The 22,783-nt window shown below is 41.4% G+C and overlaps 1 protein-coding gene and 1 non-coding gene across 3 annotated transcripts in view; both read left to right on the forward strand.

The window, feature by feature from the left end:
* The first annotated feature begins 1,141 nt into the window (after positions 1-1,141).
* The window catches only part of P3H2 (prolyl 3-hydroxylase 2), a 179,382-nt gene continuing 157,740 nt past the window's right edge, over positions 1,142-22,783 (forward strand). The window contains exon 1 of one of the 2 annotated variants that reach the window (XM_070790167.1): positions 1,142-1,750. In XM_070790167.1, the coding sequence (XP_070646268.1) occupies positions 1,277-1,750 (474 nt within the window). In that variant the 5' untranslated portion in view covers positions 1,142-1,276. The remainder of the gene's footprint in view (positions 1,751-22,783) is intronic. The other variant, XM_019958189.2, reaches the window with a different exon arrangement.
* On the forward strand, positions 21,603-21,674 carry TRNAC-GCA (transfer RNA cysteine (anticodon GCA)). The gene has a single exon. It is a non-coding gene; the product is annotated as a tRNA-Cys (tRNA).

Genomic DNA, 22,783 nt, shown 5'->3' on the forward strand with positions numbered 1-22,783 from the left:
CTCCAGTGAAACTGCTACAAGTACTAGGAGACCACAGGAATGCTTCCAGGAGGCAGACTGGAGTCAAGGGTCCAGTGCATAAGCTCTCAGGAATCCTTGTAAGAGTGTGAAGCCAAAGAACAGGAATGAAGGGAACACCTTGGCTCAGGAGGTATTTTTAAGGGAAGAGAAACAGAGGAACAGGAAAGCCTCCAGCTAGTCCTTTGGAGTTTGGCAGCCATTCTGACAGCTCTCCCATTCCTAGGCTGATGCTCACCGCTTAAGTCCTAGGGGTACTGGATTTATTAAATTGCCTCTTTGTTCAGCTCTTGCAAAAATAATTTATATCTTAAAACCATTGGACATATTGGGATATTTGTCTGTCCTAGAAGAAGAGGAAACTAGACTCGAGTGCACAAGTTTACAGGGTTGGTAACCTGACGGAGGCAGGATGTAAGTATAAGCATTCCAACATTTCTCTGGGTCCTGTAATGCCCTCCTCTACACAGAGAAGTGGGCTGTTCATTGTCCTTTTGTCCCTATTCCCGGCCCTAATGCATGGACGCACATCCATACAAAGTGGGTTGAGAAGCAAGGGTGGGACCTTCCCTAAGAGAATGAGCAGTAAGCTTTGATTCCAAAGGCCCAGGGTTGACTCCTTCCTTTGCCTTTCACAGTTCTGTGAACGTGGACTAAGCACTTTCCTCCTCAAGCCTCCCAAAGGGGCCAAGTGGCCCTCCAGGGCTTTCCTACAGTCTGAGCTGGAGCTTCAGTACTTCACACGAAGGTGGAGGACAAACAGCGAAATCACAAATTACAAACAATGAGAGCTCTAAGGTCACTAATCTGGCTTTTCTTCCTCTCTAAGAAAAGGGAGTCATCATGTCCATTCTGCAACCTCGAAGGTAACCCATACATCAGGCTCGCCTCCCCGGCCCCTCCTTGGCTGGCCCCCAGTGGCGCTGGCTCTATGGCTGACACCAGGGTGTCTGCCTCTGGCCTCCAGGAGGCTGCGGCCCGAGCCTGCTGGGCGCGCGCTGAGCGCCGGCGAGCGGCTTGCGGAGGCTCGGGCAGCAGGAGGAGCGTGTGAGCTGTGGGCGTCCCTTTAAGAGCGGCCGTCCGAGCCGGCCTCCGCCTTTCAGTCCGCCGAGCGCCGCCGGTCACCTGAGGCTCGCAGGGCAGCCGGCTGGCGGCGGGGCCGGCCATCGCGCTAGAGGAGCCGGGAGACGCGACCCGGACGCCAGGTGCCAGGAGCCGATTGCGAGCGTGGCCGGCTGGCGCCCGTCCGCCACGGAGGATGCGGGAGCGCATCTGGGCGCCGCTGCCGCTGCTGCTACCCTGGCTACTGCTGCCGCCGCCGCTGTGGTGCGGCCCCCCGGACAGCCGGCACCCAGAGCGGGAGCCCGAGCCCGGGCCTTTGCAGCCCTTCGACCTGCTCTACGCCAGCGGCGTGGCCGCCTACTACAGCGGGGACTACGAGCTGGCTGTGCGCGACCTGGAAGCAGCTCTGCGCAGCCACCGGCGCCTGCGGGAGATCCGCGCGCGCTGCGCCCGCCACTGCGCCGCCCGCCGCCCGCTCGCGCCCCCCGGCGCTGGCCCGGGAGCCGAGCTGCCCTTCTTCCGCGCGCTGCTCGAGCGGGCGCGCTGCTACCGCAGCTGCCAGAGCCAGCGCCTAGGGGGCCCCGCGTCCCGCCACCGCGCCAGCGAGGATGTGCGCAGCGACTTCCAGCGCAGAGTGCCCTACAACTACCTGCAGCGGGCCTACATCAAGGTACCCAGAGCGCACACCTCACGCCCTCCCGCGCCTCCGAGATGTCTCGAGCCCTCCCGCGGCTCCAGTCTTCCTGGCCGTCGCGCGGCTCCTTAGCGGGTCAGACTGGGTCTCCTTGAACGGTTCTGTCTGTATGTGAATCTAGATATCTGGTGGCCCGAGCTGAGCTCTGTAACCAAGACTAGATGAATCTGGGCAAGCCATTAGCTCTTAGGGCATCCTCTTCTCTCTCAAAAAGAGGACTGCACTGATAAAATGTACCCATTCAGCACTAATGTCTGAACGATGGCAGAACCGGATCTAGTGTAAGATCTCCTCTCGCTTCGTTTCTTGGTCTAGCTTCAGCTCGTTCCATCTCAGCTCCCTCATCCCTCATACAGGCTAGTGTGCACCTTTTCTTTGACATTTAACACGGAGTGTTCCCAGAACAGCTGAGTTAAAGGTAGACTTGCTCTGAATCCCATTCCTTTTTCTCCCTGCACCTACACAAAAAGGGAAGATCAAAGGTTAAAGAGGAGTTATGCGTGTAAGGGGTGGCTCTGTGCGAGGTAGTCTCACTTAAAATACCCAAAGTGCTGACTCTTTGTCCTTTGATAGACCACTTCTATTTCTGGAAGTTAGCATTGCACTGAGTTGTTCACCATCAGATGCCCCTTCCTTCTGGTTTTATTTATGTGTATTCAACTTGCCTGAAGTTAGTGACGGGAGGTAAACAGTGTACTGACATTTTCCCCACAGTCACAATTTTGAAGATCCATGTGGATGCTTCAGCAGAGACAATTTAGCCTGTGTTTCTCGCACTCTCTCTTACCTATGTTTCTCTGAACTTATACTTTCTCCCCCTTTTTGTCTTTCTTTGTCCCTTTGTCAACGTCTCTTCTCCAGCTGTTGAAGTGGCAGCTTTGGGGGTTGGTTGGTCATGCCAGCCACTGGACTGGGCTGCATTTCTGGGATGGTGACAGTACACACAAGGTGCAGATATGATGTCTTTTGCAGCTCATCCCACAAGGTCTTTGCAGATTTGCAGTTGTTGGTGGAGATCAGGAAATTATAACTGTAACTCACTCTTAACTCACAGTGCCCTGGCTAAAGTGTTGGATTTAGTATTTTGGGCAAGCAATAAGGAGAAAGCCGGAATTCTTTTCAGCATATGTCTTCCACTGGCTTGTGCATCCTTAAGGATTTGCTGAGACATGTATTAATTATAAATCTGCTTTCTCTTAAATGATTATCACAGTTTTGGGTAGTCTTAGAGAAATCAGTCAGTAGTAGGCAGATAGGGGCCTGTGAGTACCCAACAGCTGAAGGTACACTCGGCTGGTTCCCAGAGCAGAATGTGGGTGGTCCAGATTGGTCCCTGTAACTGTCTTCCCAGGAGTCTCAGATGTGAGGTTGGCAGTCCCTCTGATTGTTCTGTCACACATCTTGGGTACATTTTCCTTTTACAGGTCTGGGAAAGGAATGTGTATTTATTTTCACTCCTATAAAAATAAATAACCGTGAGGTAATTCTCAGGATGTGAGTGTCTTTGGTTCTGTAATTACCCTTGCTTCACTGCTAATGTTAACATTTATCATGCTCCTGCTTCCATCTCCTGTTGAAAGTCAAAGAAGATGAAGCCATAGGTTTAACATGCCTCAGTTTTTTGCAGTACATTGATTACAGGAGTTAGTTGCTCATGGGTAGTTCTGTGGGTAAACTACCTGGTGTGGTTTGATGAACCAGTGAAGTTGAAGTCCCTTAAAAAATATGTGAGTTCATGTGCTAATTTCTGTTTTACCACCAATGTTTCTGAGAGCAGAAGACATCTTGCATCTTCCTGTTCATTTCTACTCCAATAGGCACAGTTTCTTGGGTCTACAGAATCGATGATTTCTTAAGGAGGTCTTCTGACCCCTTTGGAAATTCACTTTTGGTGAATTGGAGTCATCAAGACTATGAACATCAAATAAGGTGTTCCCTCCACACAAGAAATCCACACTGTTAGCCTTTGCTTGGCTTCTTGGAAATTTGACTCATAAACACATACACACACAATCTTCTGAGCACAAACCAAAATTCTGAAAATAACAGAGTGCCGTTGGGCTCTGACAGGTTTGAATTCTAAAGTGTTCATTCCCTGATGGCAGATGGGTTCCCTGAATATGCCTGCATATGATCACGGTACCTTGTGTTGCTGACTTACTTTGGACATCAGTGATGCGCTCTGTACTTGAAAAGGATAATCCTGGGCCAGATGGAATTCAGTGAGGACTTTGTAACTAAGATTTGAGATCGTGAATCCTGTGATACAGTTAGAGCTAGTAGACTTTCTAGAGATAAGGAAATGTATTTGTTCTCAGCTAGGGGTTTGCAAACTCTGGGAGCTCTCCAGAGATGCTGTTGCTCCCCCAAATTCCAGTTAGTGAGCAACTAATGGAAGCGGATTCTCTATGCTAGAGTATTGGAAGGGAGAGATTGAGAATTGTGAAATCTAAGGCCTGTTGATATCAATTTCTCTCATCATAATGAGGAAAGGAGAATCCAGATAGGAAAAGGGGCTTACCCAGTGTCACGTGTGATTTGCCTCGATGAATTGAGTATAGGACTGGGAGTCAGAGGTCTGGGCTCTGCCAACAACTGATCATGCCTGTGCACACCCACTGCCCCCTGGGATAACCTCGGATCCCACAGAATGCTGAGTCCCCGGGCTATCCATTTGCCAGATTTGGACAGCTCCAGGAATGAGTCAGTCCTTGTGCTGTGGGGTAACAGACTTTCGTTGTATTTATCTTCAGGGCTGTTCTATAGAATCTTCCTTAAGTCTTGGCATGCTGGTAATTCCTCTGAGGTGAGGTGGTAGTTCTACTTAGATACCAAGCACGCTTTTTTGTTTAAAGGCAGGGCAAGACTCTTTAGACTTTCAAATTCTATTATTTCAGATTGTATCATGTAATTCATAAATCACAGCCTAAAATCTAAGATAAAGCTTTGATCAGAATAGTCTCTGCTTGGAATCCTCCACAGGTTTCCCTTTGCTACTGTATAGAGCCCACAGTGTTTACTGCAGCCTATCTGACCTTTAATTTTACCGGCTCAGTTTCTCCCTCACTCTGCCATCCTTCAGCCAGAGGGAGCAATGGATGCTTAATCTTTTGTGTCTGACACTTTTGCACATCTGGGTTTGTTTAGTCTTTTTTGAGAGGCGTAGAGGCTCTGGAATGGGATCAATCTGAGACTGAACTTTAGCTCTTCAATCTCCAGCTCTGTGACTGAAAAATTCACACAAACTTTCTAAGCTTTAGTTTCCCCATCTTGTAGATAATAGAAATAATAGAACCTAACTGGTTGGTTTAGGTTTAAGAGAGGATTTACATAAGGCACCCAGAACAGGGCCTATGTCTATTTCCAGAAACACTGGAAATGTGTCTCTTATTATTAGTTATAATAATAGTATGTTTAATTATAATAGTAGCAGACTTAGTTGTAGTGGTGGTAGATTAGTTATAATAAGAGTAGTAGATTTTCCCACCTCCTTCTCTGTGTGTTCAAATGGTAACTATATAAGCATGAGCATATGTGCTAAGTTGCTTCTGCTGCTGCTGCTACTGCTGCTAAGTCACTTCAGTCGTGTCTGACTCTGCGCGACCCCATAGACAGCAGCCCACCAGGCTCCCCCATCCCTGGGATTCTCCAGGCAAGAACACTGGAGTGGGTTGCCATTTCCTTCTCCAGTGCATGCAAGTGAAAAGTGAAAGTGAAGTCGCTCAGTCCTGTCCGACTCTTAGCGACCCCGTAGACTGCAGCCCACCAGGCTCCTCCATCCATGGGATTTTCCAGGCAAGAGTACTGGAGTGGGGTGCCATTGCCTTCTCTGTAAGTTGCTTCAGTTGTGTCCAACTCTTTGTGACTCTATGGACTATAGTCCTGAAGGCTCCTCTGTCCATGGGATTCTCCAAGCAAGAATACTAGAGTGGGTTGCCATGCCCTCCTCCAGGGGATCTTCCTGACCAGGAATCAAATCTGCATCTCTTAGATCTCCTGAATTGGCAGGTGGGTTCTTTACCACTAGTAACATGTGGGAAGCACAAATGTACCTATTTCTGTGACATCCTCTTTTCTTCAATCGGCAGCCGCCAACAGTCCATTATTTCTCCCTCCTCTGAATATCTGCAGTAAAGAATATGATCCTCTCATATCATGTTTCATTTTTAACATTATTTTGGAGAAATTCATGTATTTGTTATCACTTATGTGAGCTCCTGGAGATCACAGAATGGTCATAGTCACTTTTGTACCTCCTAACGAAGGAGTTTCCAGATCTGGAAGATCAGTAGATAGATAATTATTATGAATCACCTGGGCATTAAAAATATAATTTAAAATTGGAGATTTAGGTTCATTAGGTCTGAGTTACGGAGAAGGCAATGGCATCCCACTCCAGTACTCTTGCCTGGAAAATCCCATGGACAGAGGAGCCTGGTGGGCTGAAGTCTTGGAGTTGCTAGAGTCGGACGTGACTGAGTGACTTCCCTTTCACTTTTCACTTTCATGCATTGGAGAAGGAAATGGCAACCCACTCCAATGTTCTTGCCTGGAGAACTCCAGGGACGGGGGAGCCAGGTGTCTCACAGAGTCAGACACGACTGAAGCAACTTAGCAGCAGCAGCAGCAGCAGCAGCAGGTCTGAGTTCAGTCTTAGCATCTATATCCCCACTACCCCAACCAAATACCTAAAACAGGGGGTGGTAGCAGTAAATGCTCAGCTTATGTTTTTGAATGAATGATAGCTTGGTTGCTTGTATACAAAATATTGTTGAGAAAGATTGTTGCATGGTGATAGGAAGTCTTCTCGTATTAGTTATCAGATTTCGTGGCTGGTCAGTTGGGGAAGAAAGTTACAGAACTGTAGACTGCTTGACTTTTCACTCTTTTCCATTTGCAAGTTCTGGCTAATGTTGCAAACTTCCTTTCCCTCCCTCTCCATCTTTTCTCTAATTTAATCCTTATTTTCTAAAACTATGCTTCGGAAAATTCTTGACACGCTGTGCCTGCTTTATGTACATTTGTGGAATTTAAATAAATGTAAGAGAGATCCTTTTCTTTTTGCCTTATCTGTGTACTTTACAATCAGGAATACTTTGACAGTATCTGTTTTTCTTTCAGTGTTCCCAGCCATTTAGTAAAAGGGGAAAAAAAAAAAAGATATCCAGTGCTGTTTATTTTTATTTTTTTATTTTTACTTAAAACAAGCTTGTCCTTCCATGTTTTGTTTCTAAACTGGAACTGTGTGCCATTTGACATTTGTTTTTCTTCTTAAGATTAGAGGCGGGGGTGGGGGGGAAATGCAATTAAGTTAGGCAATTCTATCTCCCTCCTACAGTCATCTCCCCCAAATTCCTTTTTCTTGACCATAATTTATTTTATTAGTGTTTTCTAAAAAAGAAAAAAAAAGCAAGCTCAAAGATTTTCCTCACTCTTTTTCTGCTTTATCCATTTCTTTCTCCTTCTAGATGAATGCCTTAAGAAAAATGAGTTTGAAACCTAGATCACATGATATGTGCTGGATATATATTATTTTAGTTCAGAATAAAAGCTTTTCCCAAGTCTCATATTAAAATCTCTTTTTAACCCATCTGTAGACTACATACATTTTGTCCACAAATTATTTCAAATAGGGAGTTGAATTTATGTCTTCTGGAAATAGTTGTTTTGAAATTTCCTAGTGGTTATTTCCTCAAGGGATGTGGCTTTTTTTCTTTCTTCTTATTACAGTTTTTTTTTCCAGGCTTGATTTATCAAAATCCACTAGTCATCATCTTTCTGTCCCACTAGTTAGGAAAGAAACCTGGGAACTTTTTGGTTTAGCCAGCTCTTAGGTCCTCCTTAGCTAAGGAGATGGAATATCAATTGTTTCCTGCTCCGAGGCTGACTTTATGAAGGCCCTGTCAGCTCTTTATCAATCACTCATTGTGACTGGCAAATGGTAGCTTAAAATTCAGTTAAATGAAGGGAGCAATTGCTAACAGGTTTTCTCCTATTTTAGTCTGGTAAAAACTTTTCCCAAATCTCAAACCTATAAAGGGATTTCTTTATAGGTTTGAATAAAAGGAAGTAATAAACGACTTGTCTCTCTTCACAGATTCCATCTCTGAGACTCAAATGTATTCTGTCATGAATATCATTTGCTCAGTGATAAACTCCAAAGGGATAGGTGTGTGAAATTCTTTTGGGAATGTTTGATGAAATGTCAGCTTGCTTTGTGAATGGAATTTAAAAATTTTTGAAAGGTGGATGGATTCATCTAAAATGAAAATTCTTTTGATTTGGTGTAATAATGATTCTTTTGTACTACTAAGGACTTGAGTAAAGATCTTAGAGAGCTAGAAGGGACTCCAAGGGAATATCTTGTTCAACTCTCTATCTCTTCAAATTAAATAGTTGGTTTGGGACAGTGAAGTAAGGGTGAGAGAGGGAAGAATACATATTTTGCCTAAGAAATGTGGTCTTGTAAGAATGAGGAGTGATAATTATTAAAAGCATTAAAATACTACAACCGGAAGGACCCTCAGAAATCATAAAGTCTGTCCTTGTTACTTGGTAGCTGATGGCCTCAAAGGTTCCGTAATGAATCTAGGAGGATCAGCAAGTGGAGCTGGCTCAGATGTCCACTGCTGTTCTGGGCTTCCCAGGTGACGCTAGTGGTAAAGAACCTGCCTGCCAATGCAGGAGATGTAAGAGACGCTGGTTTGATTCCTGGGTCAGGAAGATCCTCTGGAGAAGGAAATGACAACCCATTCCATGGACAGAGGAGAATGATGGGCAAAGAATTGGACAAGACTGAAATGACTTAGGATGCATGCACAGTGCTCGGAAGGGGCATGGTTACCTCCAGAGGGGCAGTCTGGTAAGTGAGTGGTGCCACTGAGACCTGCAGTGGACCTGGTGCCTCCAGAGATGGAGCAGACACAAGGCCCAGCTTCCTGGACTGCCCCGCCCACCCTGCATTTTCATTTACATAAGAGGTAGGCCACTTAGCCAAGAGTCACAGTCGTCTGGTGGAAAATTTTGCATTTCTCATTAGGAAAAAGATAATTTCTCCTGTCTTTTTTTCCATTCAGCTTTTCTCCTATAATTCTTTTTCTGTTCTTTTATTCATCCTTCCTTTCCTGCTGACTGACTTCCTAGCTATGTAATTTCCATGAGGGCTGGCCTTCATTTGCCAAGTGTCCTAAACACATTTAAAAAAAAAGAGCTGGAGTCAGCCTTCTGTGTGATATGTTTCAGTGCTGTGTGTATGATTCGGGGGGTTTAGTACTGAGGAGAGCTGCCGGCTATGATCAGAAGCCGATTTCACTTAACTACACCCCTCTCTGCTTTACTTTCTTTCTACATCTCTCTCTCTTCTTTCCCATTCCTTGTCCTGTTGATCTCCATAGTGAAATTACATCTGCCAAGGAGCAGGTTGAGGAAATCAATCAAGGGAAGAGAGAAGCAAGTAGCAGTCCAGGTAATGTCAGGGTTCTGGTTCTAATAAAATGAAGCCCAGAGAGCCTCTTATTTAATTTGATACATAGACATAGGCATCTACTTCTATGAAATTCTTTTTATGTCCTTTTCACCCATACGATCTGTGCAAGAGTTGGGTATATGTTGGGAAAGATATTCATTTCCCTCTCCTCTTGGGTCCGCATCTTTCTGCAACTGCTTCCTGCCACATTCATAGAACATATGTGCTCCCACTCTTTCATTTTAGAGAAGAGAAAATAAACTCTGGAAAAGAATCAAGTTGTCCACAGGTATCCAGAAATTTAATGGAAGAACCAGGATTAGAATCTAAGAACCCTGATTCCTACCTCTGTGACATTGCTGATGACCACTATTTATGAGACACACACTGAATACCTGAACTTGCCAAGGTTAATATCATATGCATAGCATGCCACTTACATTATTTCCCAAATGAGATATACCTTGAAAATAAAAGCTACCTATGAATGTTATTCCTTGCACTACTGTTCTGCCCACTTCTGGGAAAAGCTCAGAAACAGGATCCTGGATTAATACTGTTCTCCAATAAACCTAATGAAAATGAATGAGCAAAGAATCTTCTTTGGAAGGGAAATTAAGATATAAGAGCCAGAAAGAGGGAGATCCAAGATGTCAGATTTTCCAGAAGTTCAGGGCTATCAAAATGATTCTGCTGGAATTCATTATCTACAAATAATAGATTCAGCTTTTCTGCAAGCAATGAGACACTGCTGAAGATTACAGTGTAATTATATTGGAACTCTGGAAAAGGAATGGAGAAAAGCAAAAGACATGATAAAATAAATAAATCTGAAACAAAACAGAGGAACTGTTAACAAACCCTGAATCACAGTAAAGCTAATTGAGCCAGTTTTGATTTATTCTTACTGCTTGAATGCTAAATTTCTAGTTTTCACTTTGCCAAGATCAATAGGCTTGCATGAAGAAATCAACACATAATTAGGACACCAGACACAGTGGATTACCTTAAAGCCAGATTTGGCTGGTTTCAAAAATGATCTCAAATTATAGTATCAAAAACTAATCCAGAAAGCCATAAAAATTATTTCCCCACTGAAGTAAAAATTATTTCGTAGTAATATTTTTCAGGCTGAATCCAGGATCAACAATCACCATTTGATTGTAGCCCAAGGCATTTAGAAATGCTACTAGGGAAGGAGATTTTCACAGTCATTGTTTTTATAGGATGACCAAGGTCTCAGTCACACAATGAAGTCTGCAGGTTTTTGGATCAGTAGGTATTTAAGTTTGAGTTCCTCAGCCTTGGCTTACTGATATTTGGGATGATTGATTTTTGTCGTGATGGGTTGTCCTTTGCATTTTAGGATGACATTATCCCTGACTTTTACCTACCAGACAGCAGTCGCAACACACTTTATATTGCTTCTAAGCTGTGACAACCAAAAATGTCTCTGTACATTGCAACATGTCTCTCAGAGTCAAAATCACCCTATTTTGAGAACCACTGACTTAAACCTGTAGCCATATTTAGGATATCTGGACGTTAAGATTAGACAAGTACAAATCAAGTGTTTGACAACATATGCTAGATGGCACTGGGCCCACTGATGAATCATATTTATGAAAAAGTTTGGCTTTAGCTTGATACCTTTTATGAGGGGAATTCCAATCGAAATAGAATCTCTTTCTCCAAGATGCAAATCACTTGGCTTATATTCCTTAGCTGGTCTTCCCTCATGGCTAGGCTAGTTCAAGTTGCAGGAAAGACCAGAGTGACTAACTTCTCTCTACTTATTATTGAAATATGACAGCATAGGTTACTTTAGCAATACAAACTAACACCTTTCAATCGTGAACTCCAAACTCCAGAATTAATGTATTTTTTTATTCAACTTGGAAAGTACCCAAACTCAGTCATTTAAAAGTAATCCACTGCAACTCTTAGTTTTCTTGGGGTTAGTTTTTTATCACATATTCTCTTAGAAAACAGCTTGACTCAAACCCAAAATGCCACCTTATAGGATACTGGAAAGTGGGAGAAATGAGAGGGGATCAGAAGAAAAAGGAATGATTGTGAGATTGAGAGAGAGAGAGAAGCTCAGAGGGCATCTCAGTCCTTTTGAGCTGGTATAACAGAAGACCATATGCTGGTGATTTATAAACAAGTTATTAATTATCTATTAATTCTTAGAGTTCTGGAAACTGGGAGTACATGGTACCTGCATGTACTAGATAATACATTATCTATTAATTCTTAGAGTTCTGGAAACTGGGAAACATGGTACCTGCAGTTTCAGTGTCTGGTGAGAGTAATACTCTGCTATAACCTCTCACCTTGCAGGGTAATTTCTGGACGTCTTTTATGAAGGCATGAATTCATTTCTTCATGACCTAATCAGCTCCAAATGCTCACCTTGTAATACCTTGGGAACTAGGTTTCAACATAGGAATGTTGGGGAACACAAACATTCATACCATAGAGAGGGAAATGCAGAAATAGATGGAGAAAGATGGAGTGATGATAGCAAAAATTAATAAAGGAAGGCAAGAACAGTAAGTTAAAGTCTGAGAGGGCCCCGTATGTGAAAGGAGTTTACATGAAACAAACATGCATGTTGCATTCTCTGAAATCCATGTCTCTGTAGTAAAACCAATCATTCAGAAGCAGATCTTGGTCGTTCTTCACCCAGAGGCCCCATACTAGGTTGAGACATTTCTGTCATGATAAGGCCCAGGGTAACAGGGCCACTCAGTTTCTGTGTGGAACAGAACAGGGAGCGATGTCTTTGGGGAGATTTTGCATGACCTGTACTCAATGTTTACCAAATGTTAAGGGAAAATGCCATTTTTCCATTTCAGGTTTCTTTGAAATCCTAGATGGAGCTAAATGTTCTCCTTTTCGTAATAGGATCACTGATTAAATGGCTAAATGGTATATCTAAGATCCCCCAGCTGGTAAGTAAAGAGTCAGAATCTGAATCCAAGTTTTTCTGTGACAAAACTCGAGTTCTCATTCACTTCTCACAACTTTGGTTTTGACGTGAAACAGGCCTATATTCATTGGACGGACTGATGCTGATGCTGAAACTCCAATACTTTGGCCACTTGATGAGAATAACTGACTCATTTGAAAAGACTCTGATGCTGGGGAAGATTGAAGGCGGGAGGAGAAGGGGATGACAGAGGATGAGATAGTTGGATGGCATCACCGACTCAATGGACATGAGTTTGAGTAAACTCCGGGAGTTAGTGATGGACAGGGAAACCTGGCGTGCTCCAGTCCATGGGGTCGCAAAGAGTCAAACAAGACTGAGTGACTGAACTGAACTGAACTGAGGCTTGTATTGAAAAGAGTCCTCCCTTTTATTATATGACACTGGAAAAGTTCACATGTGTACATATGAGTTCCTTATTTGGAAAATGGGGATACCTACTTCCCTGGCATCTTGTGAGAAGTTAATTTAAAAAAGAAAAAAATATTTTGAGTTCATTTAGGTCAGCATTGACACAGAAGTACAACTGATCCTTGAACAGCACGGTTTGAACTATGAGGATACTATGGCATTACATGATCCCCAGTTGTTGATTCTGCAGATTCAGAACCATGGATAAAGAGGACCAACTGTAAATTATATGCAGATTTTAAAAAAAATTATTGGAATGTAGTTGCTTTAAAATGTTGTATTAGTTTCTACTGTCCAGAAAAGTGAATCAACTATAGGTGTACATATATCCCCTCTATTTTGGATTTCCTTTCCACTTAGGTCACCACAGAACATTGAGTGGAGCTCTGTAAAGTAGGTTTTCATTAGTTTATAAGCAGGTTTAGACCACACAGAGGTTGGAGCCTCTATCCCTCCATATTTTTCAAGGGTCAACTTATTTCCTTGCCTCATAGCTGCTGTGCAGAGAGGAAATTTGTAAGGAAATATGAAAGGCGAAAGAAAACTTAGGCATTATGATAAATGCATTATGATAAATTAAAATAATAAGTACAGTACAGTACTTAGAGTAGGTAGAGAAAACTTGATTACACACAAAACAAAAATTTGACCTGCTCAGTTAGAGCTCCTAACTTCAAGTTCAATGCCCTAGACATTTGAGTGTAAGCTTACTGGCCTCCTTTCAGCATCAGACTAAAACAAAAGTTCTTCTTATTGATATCTTGAGATTGTTTTTTGCTGCTTTGAGAAAAGCCCTTTTACTCTCTCCCCATTTCCTTCTCCATCCCCCAGATTTCACAATTTCCACAAGATTGTGGTCCCTTCTTTGTATTTGTCAAAAATGAACTCTGTTCAAACACATTCCAAACCTTTGCTGTTTTCTATTAACAGATAAAATCTCTTCCCACAGACCAACACACCCTGGGAATTTTAAACTGCTTTAAGCCTTTTCACCACCCTGATCTAGAGTACTCCTGGGAGATGGCCTAGGTTTGGGAATCAACAAACATCTCTTCATCATAGACACCAGAAATAAGACTGCTTCTTGTATGACAGGCAAATGGGAGAGTAGCTCAGATAAAATAGAGGGAAGTATGAGTTCAGAAATCAGGTGGTTTAGGCTGTGTCCCCAGGGCTGTCACTAATGCCTTTAGGTCTCTATTTGGACAAGGGCAGAATTGGACCAGATGGCTTATAAGAACTCTTCTACCTCTCTCAGCCTGAAAGTGAAAGTTGCTCAGTCGTGTCTGACTCTTTGCAACCGCATGGACCATACAGTCCATGGAATTCTCCAGGCCAGATTGCTGGAGTGGGTAGCCTTTCCCTTCTCCAGGGGATCTTCCCAACCCAGGGATCAAACCATTGTTGAATACTTTTATGGACTGCTGCAGTGAGCCAAACAATCTATCTATGGATAAGAAAAATGATGAGATAGTGTAATGGAATACAAAGTGGTAGAATGGAAGTTTGAAAGATCAAAAGACAGGAGATACTTTCAGTGTGCCTGATGCTAGTCCTCATCTTTGGACAATCATTTTAAAATAAAATTTGAAGAAGGACTTGCTAATATTTAATTTGGTGGAATTTTAAGAAGTAAAGACAAACTAGGGCATGAGCAGGAAGGACTAAAAGATATAAATAAAAGACTCAGAACTGTTTTATGAGAAACAGTTGGAATAGGGATGAGTAGACTAAACAAAAAAAGAGGCTTTGAAAAGATCATTATCTGAGACAACTGTTCTGGATCTTTATGGCACTTAGGAATTGAGCAAATTGAGCAAGTAGGACCAAGTAACAAAAGTTATGAAAAACGGGATCTCAGCTCAAATATATAGGGAGGTTGCATTTAAGGTTCATACATTAAAATGATGTTGAAATAAGATTTTTTTTTCAACACACACCATTTAATTGTATTTCTATTTTTAAAATAGTTTACACATTTATAAATGTTACTTTCATTTATGGTTATTGGAAAATATTGACTATATTCCTTGTACAATACATCCTTGAGCCTATAGGATAGATAAGATTTAGTATATTTTCCAATCCAGAGTTAATAAGACTCTATGATCTTATTAATGAAAATTTGTCTTATATCCACAGATGGTGTATCATTAAAGTTTTTTTTCATTGGAAAAACTGTGCAGCTTTCTATCCTGCTTCTTAATTCTGGCTAATGTACTCTTAGACCTGGGTCACCAGCACACTCCCTGTAAATAACTTAGGATAAAGGGAAAGAGGAAAAAAAACAAAAAACAGTGCCATGGCCTCAAAACACACTTGGAAACACACACATGGAATATTTAGCGGTAACTGCATCCATATGTATGATCTGCATCAGTCGTCTGATTTCTGGCTCAAGTATTGCTGTGATAACATCTGAAAAGGATTTAGTTGCACCTCCATAGGACCAATGACAGTTTTAGGGTAAATGGGCGACAACTGATCAGAGCATCCATGCTTAGAAATTGAAAGTGGGTGCACCTCTCTTAGCAAGTACAATATACTCCGAAAACCCAGTTTCATTCACAGAGCCTTGGAGCTGCTACTCTAATTTGCTTTGTTTGTGTGCTGTCCAGAGGCTAAACTGAAAAGCTGGCCATAGTTCACACTGTAGTTCAGTTATCAAACCTTTTGCCAATGTCAATTCTGTTCAGTTTCACATATGAGTTGCTAGGGGGTCTGCCCAGAATATTATGTTTCAAAATATTTAAAGAATATTAAATGTTCCTAAATAATATTTAAGAAATTCCTTTATCTGGCTCCCTCTCCTCTGAAATTACTTTCTTACTTTTTAATTGGGGGACGGGCGGCAGCAGTGCCTGATACTCTTGGGGAGGAGGGGAGTGAAAGTCCAGGTTCCCTACACTGGGAGCTGACCAAGGTCAGGGGTCTGCAAGATTTTTTCCCCTGGTATTTGGCTGGAGTTCCGAGGGTATCATCACAGATGTTCCTCTTCCATTGTCGTAAATATTCTGTTCCTTTAACTAAAAGGAACATGCTTTGGGGGGGACTTTTTGTGTCTGCTCCCATTGGTATGTCAAAGTTACAAGTTTCTGCAGTCCAATCTAGGATGCATCAGTTCAGTTCAGTTCAGTTGCTCAATCGTGTCTGACTCTTTGCAACCCATGGACTGCAGCACACCAGCTTCTCTGTCCATCACCTACTCCTGGAGTTTTCTCAAACTCATGTCCATTGAGGTGGTGATGCCATCCAACCATCTCATCCTCTGTCATCCCCTTCTCCTCCTGCCCTCGACCTTTCCCAGCATCAGAGTCTTTTCAAATGAGTCAGTTCTTTGCATCAGGTGGCCAAGTATAGGAGTTTCAACTTCAGCTTCAGTCCTTCCAATGAATATTCAGGACTGATTTTCATAAGGATTGACTGGTTTGCTCTCCGTGCAGTCCATGGTACTCTCAACAGTCTTCTCCAACACCACAATTCAAAAGCATCAATTCTTTGGTGCTCAGCTTTCTTTATAGTTTAACTCTCACCTCAAACATGGCTACTGGAAAAACCATAGCTTTGACTAGACGGACCTTTGTTGGCAAAGTAATGTCTCTGCTTTTTAATATGCTGTCTAGGTTGGTTATAGCTTTTCTTCCAAGGGGTACGTAGGAGACAAAAGGAAAAACCAGGAAATTTATCACTATGTTCAAAGGCCAGGTCCTTAGCCTGCACACCTCTTCAGGCCATCTTTCAGAGTCTTCCTGTGTTTTTGGTCTAGAGGTTTTTGGTGTGCTCAAGAGAAAGTCTAGGGAGAAATGAGTTTATTTCACTTTGTTCAGATTTATAAGTCTTCATGAAGATTCTTTTAAGTCATCTTTAAATTATAGTGATGATGATAAATACAATTTAAGTGGGCTTGATTTCAAAAAACTCAAAGTAATCTGTGTTATCAATGCTTTACCACAAGAAAACTACAGAAAAGTCTTTCTAACAAAACTCTAGTCAGATTCACCACCACTTCCACCACAACTGGATTTATGTTAATGAGGTGAAGTTTGGAAAGCACCTAAGGAGGGGAGGGGAGCTGGTTGCAGGGTAATAAACCTTGATTGAATGGTTGGAACTATCATTCCTGCCCACTGATTGCCAGAGAGGAGAGGGGGACGAGAGGTTGAGTCACTTACCAATGGTCAATGAGGTAATCAATCATGAGTATAATGAAACCTCCATAAAACCCCCAAAAAATGGGATCTGGAGGGCTCCTGGGTTGGTGAACAAGGAGAGATGCTGGGGGAGTAGGGCATTTGAAGAGGGTTTAGAAGTTCTGTGCTCCTTCTCCATACATTTCCCTCTGCCTCTTATCCACTTGGTTGTTCCTGAGTTATATCCTTTTATAGTAAACCAGTGATCTAGTGAGTAAAAACAAAAAATATCTCACCACCACTGAATCATTCCTAAGTAGATCGACTAGTCTGTGTTATGGTTCATGTCAAGTTGTTTAGAGTCTTTCCTGCTTCGGCTTTAAAGGTGTAAAATGTCCCAGCCCTTTGGCTAAGCTATCACCTGCCTGCCTTTTTACTTATTTGTAGATCTGTAGAGGAGACCCCTCTGGTATACTAGATTTGACACTTCATAAATAAATAAATATGCAATCAGTTCATTTTCCCAACAGGATATTCAATAAAAATTTATTTATCATGTTACATGTGGGAGACTAGTTTATTTAGGATTTAGAATAAGAAAAGAATGCTCCTAAGGAGCATTCTACAAGAGTAGATGAGATGGTTGAATGGCATCACGGACTCAATGAACATGAGTTTGGGCAGGCTCCGGGAGTTGGTAGTGGACAGGGAGGCGTGGCGTGCTGCATGCAGTTCATGGGGTTACAAAGAGTCGGACATGACTGAGCGGCTGAACTGAACTGAGGAAACAGTTCTCTCTCTCTTTTTTTCTCAGTGTTCCAAAATCCATATGACATTCCCATAATGTGGCTCAGTTGGTAAAGAATCTGTCTGCAATGTGGGAGATGTGGGTTCGATCCCTGGGTTGGGAAGATCCCCTGGAGGAGGGCATGGCAACCCACATCAGTATTTTTTCCTGGAGAATCCCATGGACAGAAGAGCCTGGTGGGCTACAGTCCATGGGGTTGCAAACAGCTGGACACGACTGAGCGACTCAGCCCAGCACATGTTCTAGATTACTATGTGTAAGTCTTTGATCTCAACATTCAAACATGGCTAACAACACTGATTTTTTTTTGCGCTTGGTGGGAACTTGACACTTGTGTGTTGAAATTGAACTGTCAACTCTCCTACAGCATGAATTTTTTGTTTAATACTCCTTGTGATTAGGCATTTGAAATTACCATTCTGTGCACTTGGTCATAATTTTTAAAGTTGGCTCTTTCATGGGGGTGCCAACTTTATAAGTCAATTTATGATTGTGAACATGAGTTTAGGTGGGTACACTGGAGACAGTGTTAGAATAAGGAGCTAGGAAACTGTGGCTCTAATTATAACTGTAGCACTAACTCTCTATTGTGATGATGAATTTTCCTTTCCTGGACTTCAGTTTCTCCACTTATAAATGAAATGTTTGGAATGTATAATCTTGAAAGTCTCTACTAACTTTAATATATTTTAATGTGTGGCTGAATATTTCCTCTGATAAAACAGGTCATTAAAAGTTAGTAAACTGTGAATTTCAGTGATTAAACTGTTTGCACCTCAGTTACTACTAGTATCTTATCCTCAGTTTTAAAAATTTTGATGTTATACACTAAAATGGTAACCTCAGGCAATATAAAATACTGACTCTTTTGGAGAGGAAAGCCAAATAGGCAAGCTTTTGCAATCAAAGAAATGTCTTTTTTTAAAGAAGTATCAGTGTCCTGAAGAAATATTTTGATCTCATCACTCAATTCAATAACTATTTCTCTCTTCTCTGTATTCAGTGTTAAAAAAAGCATATTTTCTACACAGTTCTACAGACTTCCTTCTAAAAATTTATAAGCTAATAGTTAAGATTCAGTTTTATTCAACATTTTCATTATTTCCTGTAATGACAAAGACAATGACAATGTCAAGATGAGAATATAAAATGTTAGTACCAATTGTTCTTCATGAATAAAGCACTTTGAATATCAAAATTTAGGCAAGACCTCTTATTTGAAATGAACCTGTTTTTTGCTGCATAAAAAAATTGGTGCTCTGTCATCCATTTTGATTTCAACATGTCTTGTTCTAACCCACCCAATGTTCTGATTCACAATATGAGTTAAACCAGAACATTGAAGTCTTTTCCATGATGCACAGGCTTTTAGTGATAACTAAACAAGCTACTCTCACTTTTGTCCTTGCGTATGTACCAGTTGACCAGATAAGATTCTTCTCTAATGGATTATCCAACTACACAACAAATTATAGTTACAGCAAAACATACAGTAATAATTGTCCTTCCATAGGGTATTATTGTATTGTTATGTGCCATTTTGCAGTCATTTGAAAATGAAATTTTGCAGAAGCTCATTCTTCTTTGTTTCTAGTCATAATATGTTTTATAAATTTTAGCCCTTTTTTGGGTATAAACTTCTTGGTAGTATTATTTAGCGTAATTATTTTTGCTACAAAGAGCATAGCTTTGCAACATGTATTTTTAATCAGTAATATTTAGTTCTGGTATTTATTACTGTTTTTATCTCTACTATCAGGCTTTAGTGAATCACTAAAGAACCATTATTTTATTTTTTTTTTGGTAAAATGGTTCTATATCAAAATATAGCAATGATAATAGAATGGCAAGTTGAATAATGATAAACAATCTATAAAAGTTATAAAATAAGAAGGATTAAATGCACCTTGATAACTGAATAGTAGCTGATAGGAAACTCCCAGAATGGTGCAGCAAAGAGCTTGTATGACCTTAAGAATGTCATGATTATGAAAACCATAATGGTACCTGTGGCTTATTCATGTTGATGTGTGGCAGAAACCAACACAATACTGTAAAGCAATTATGCTCCAATTTTTTTTTAAAAAAGAGAGATTTCTGTGAAAATTGTAGTTAAACTTACATTTTCAGTTAGTTAAATATGCCTTAACAAAATCACTTTTAAGTCTGAAACTGTTGGTGGTCCATGTAATAAGCCATGGACAATGGATATATTTTAAGTAATACTGGCCTAGAAAGTAAATAAGATGATGTTTTGTGGCCTTCAGCAAGTTACTTAAAGCCTCTGTCTTTAAAACAAGGTTAAGTCCATAGAGATGTTGTGAAGATTTTTGAGAGGATACCCATCAGGCCCCTAAAACAGCACCTGGCTCATAGTGTAAGCATTTAGTACATAATAATTGTTGCTGATGTTATATTATTATCATTACTCTTTTTCTAATGGGTTGCCCATCATCTATTATTCTGTATCACATATTTCTTATATAACCTTAGAGTTGTGACAGTTCTAATTTTCAGACGTCATCCTCTTAATTTTTAATTTAGTAGTGTGAGGTTAACTCTATCCTTCCTGCCCACATGCTAAGTCACTTCAGTTTTGTCCAACTCTTTGCGACCCTATGAACTGTAGCCAGCCAGTCTCCTCTGTCCATGGGATTCACTGGCAAGAATACTGGAGTGGGTTGCCATGCCTTCTTCCAGAGCAATCTTCCCAACCCAAGAATTAAACCCACGTCTCCTGAATCTGCTGCACTGGCAGGCATATTCTTTGTCATCAGAGCCACCTGGGAAGCCCTGACTCTACCCTAATGCTCTTTAAATCCTAAATGGTATACACTCTGATTACAAAACATAGACTGATTCCACAGATCCCTGAAAAGGTCTTTAATTTCTTTGAGGCCATTTCCCTTTCCCTGGAATGGGGGCTACTACTAATATTTACTCTATTTATGCAACAGGTTTACTGTAAGAATCAAGGAAGTAATTCTGAAAATTTTCAAGTGCTGTACAAATGTAGTGTAAAAGCAAGTAATTTATTCATTTAAGACATGAATTCTTTAGTAAATTGTTTTATGTCATAAAATTACTATTACTATAACAGTAAAACTTTCTCTTTTATTTTTTACCACACTAGGCTTCTCATTTTTCCTTGAACTGTGGCAACATCCATACTAGCCATGAAGTTTAATAATGTGACCTAAAAGTATTTTTCCAAATGCTTTTGAGCTTGCATAAATCAAATATGGGCTGTGTAGACTTAAGAGAGCATATGTAGAGGTTTCTTTTTGTTCTTGAAATTTTTAAGATCTCTGACTTTCTTTAATACATTCCAGACCCATGCATGCCTTTATCCCTGGGGGGTGGGGAATAAGGGAGTGGAAGTTGTTGCTTGAAACAACACTTGGAGCAGGAATTGTTTGATAAGGCCAATGGTTAGAATATTTGCAGCTTCTTGTTTTGAATTCCTATGATAACACCAGCTCCCAAAGATGATCTGGTGATTTGTGGGAAAACTAGAGGCAATCATAATTGGGCCTTCAAATGAGACTTTCTAGATGTGATACAGGGCTTTCCTGGTGGCTTAGGTGGTAAAGAATCTGCCTGCAATGAGGGAGACTCGGGTTCCTTGAGTTGGGAAGATCCCCTGGAGAAGGGCATGGCAATCCATTTCAGTATTCTTGGCTGGAGAATTCCATGAAAGGAGCCTGGTGGGCTACAGTCCATGGTGTCACAAAGAGTCAGACACGACTGAGTGACTGACATCGCACACAGATGTGATTCAGGAGGTAGAAGGAAATGAAGGAATGTGACTGTGTGAGAGAGGTAGGAGTTGGCTCCATGGTGTAGTAACTGGGATCTCAATAGCTTTTAGTTTTCAATAACTGGAAAAATCATAGGGTTGAAGTTATATCAGTGTTATGCCTTCTTACGGTTTAAAAAAATTTTTTTAATAACTTGTTTGTTTTATCTGTCTCTTTATTGACTGCTTTATTGACTGGCTTTATAAGAAGCCAGTGGCTTCCCTGGTGGCTCAGTCGGTAAAGCGTCTGCCTGCAATGCAGGAGACCCAGGTTTGATTCCTGGGCCGGGAAGATCCCCTGGAGAAGGAAATGGCAATCCACTCCAGCACTCTTGCCTGGAAAATCCCATGGACGGAGGAGCCTGATAGCCTACAGTCCATGGGGTCGCAAAGAGTCAGACACGACTGAGCGACTTCACTTTCTTTCTTTCTTTTTCTTTCTTTATAAGAAGCCAACATCATTATTTCTGACATTCAAACACATGGGAAAAAATCAGTGTTGGAAAAATCAGAGCAATTTCTTCAAGTCATGCAGCGTATCAGTGACAGAGTCAGCATATGCAGAACATACCCCTGCATTCAGCTTCCTGAACTGGGCTCTCTTTGTTTTCACATGGTGAAAATGACAACAGAAATGAAGAAAATCAATCACCTCTCATTCTTGCATCATCCTCAAAAATTGATGAAGTTCATTCATACACACATCCTCACTTCATCATGCCAACCCTGTGAGAAGGAAAGCTGAGGTTCCCTGGTTTGTCCAGTCAGACACTGAGAGAATGTCCAGGTTTTCCAGCCCCAAGGCCAGTGTTCTTACCAACATGTCACAGCTGTTCTCTTTTCAGATTTGAAGAGTACTTTGTAACCACAGAGCTATCAATTCTAGTAAGTTTCCATTTCAAGGTCCTCATGATGCAGCTCATCTGTTTCTTTATCTTCTCTAATATGTGGTGTTTCCAAGCTAAAAAGATTCTTATTCGGTCATTTGGCCTTGTCTTTGATATATGGTAGCTTCTGGCCTTGTTGGGTGTCTGTGCTCACTGTTCTATGACAACATGGGAGGGGCTGGGTGTGAGAATACTGTTTCCAGCCAACAGCTAGCACAGTGGCACAGCTGAATATGGGATCATCCCAAAGCTTTTCCCATCTGAGGTAGAATACACATCCCCCTCTTCCTTCCTTGAGCCATCTGGGTAATAGTCTCAATTGTCCATTTCACATAAAAGAAGTTAACAGTTGTATGGTCCTCGATTATGTTTGTCCGGTTCTTGGGGTATGTTTGGATTTCATTTGTAAACATACTACTTGTGCTCTGTGTAAACACTGATACACAATGTGGATTCCATTCTCTGATCAGCTAAAGGTCAACACGATTTTCAGAGTCTAAGATGGTACACTAAA

The sequence above is a fragment of the Bos indicus genome, chromosome 1, assembly GCF_029378745.1.
Source record: "Bos indicus isolate NIAB-ARS_2022 breed Sahiwal x Tharparkar chromosome 1, NIAB-ARS_B.indTharparkar_mat_pri_1.0, whole genome shotgun sequence".
Taxonomy (NCBI): Eukaryota; Metazoa; Chordata; class Mammalia; order Artiodactyla; family Bovidae; genus Bos; species Bos indicus.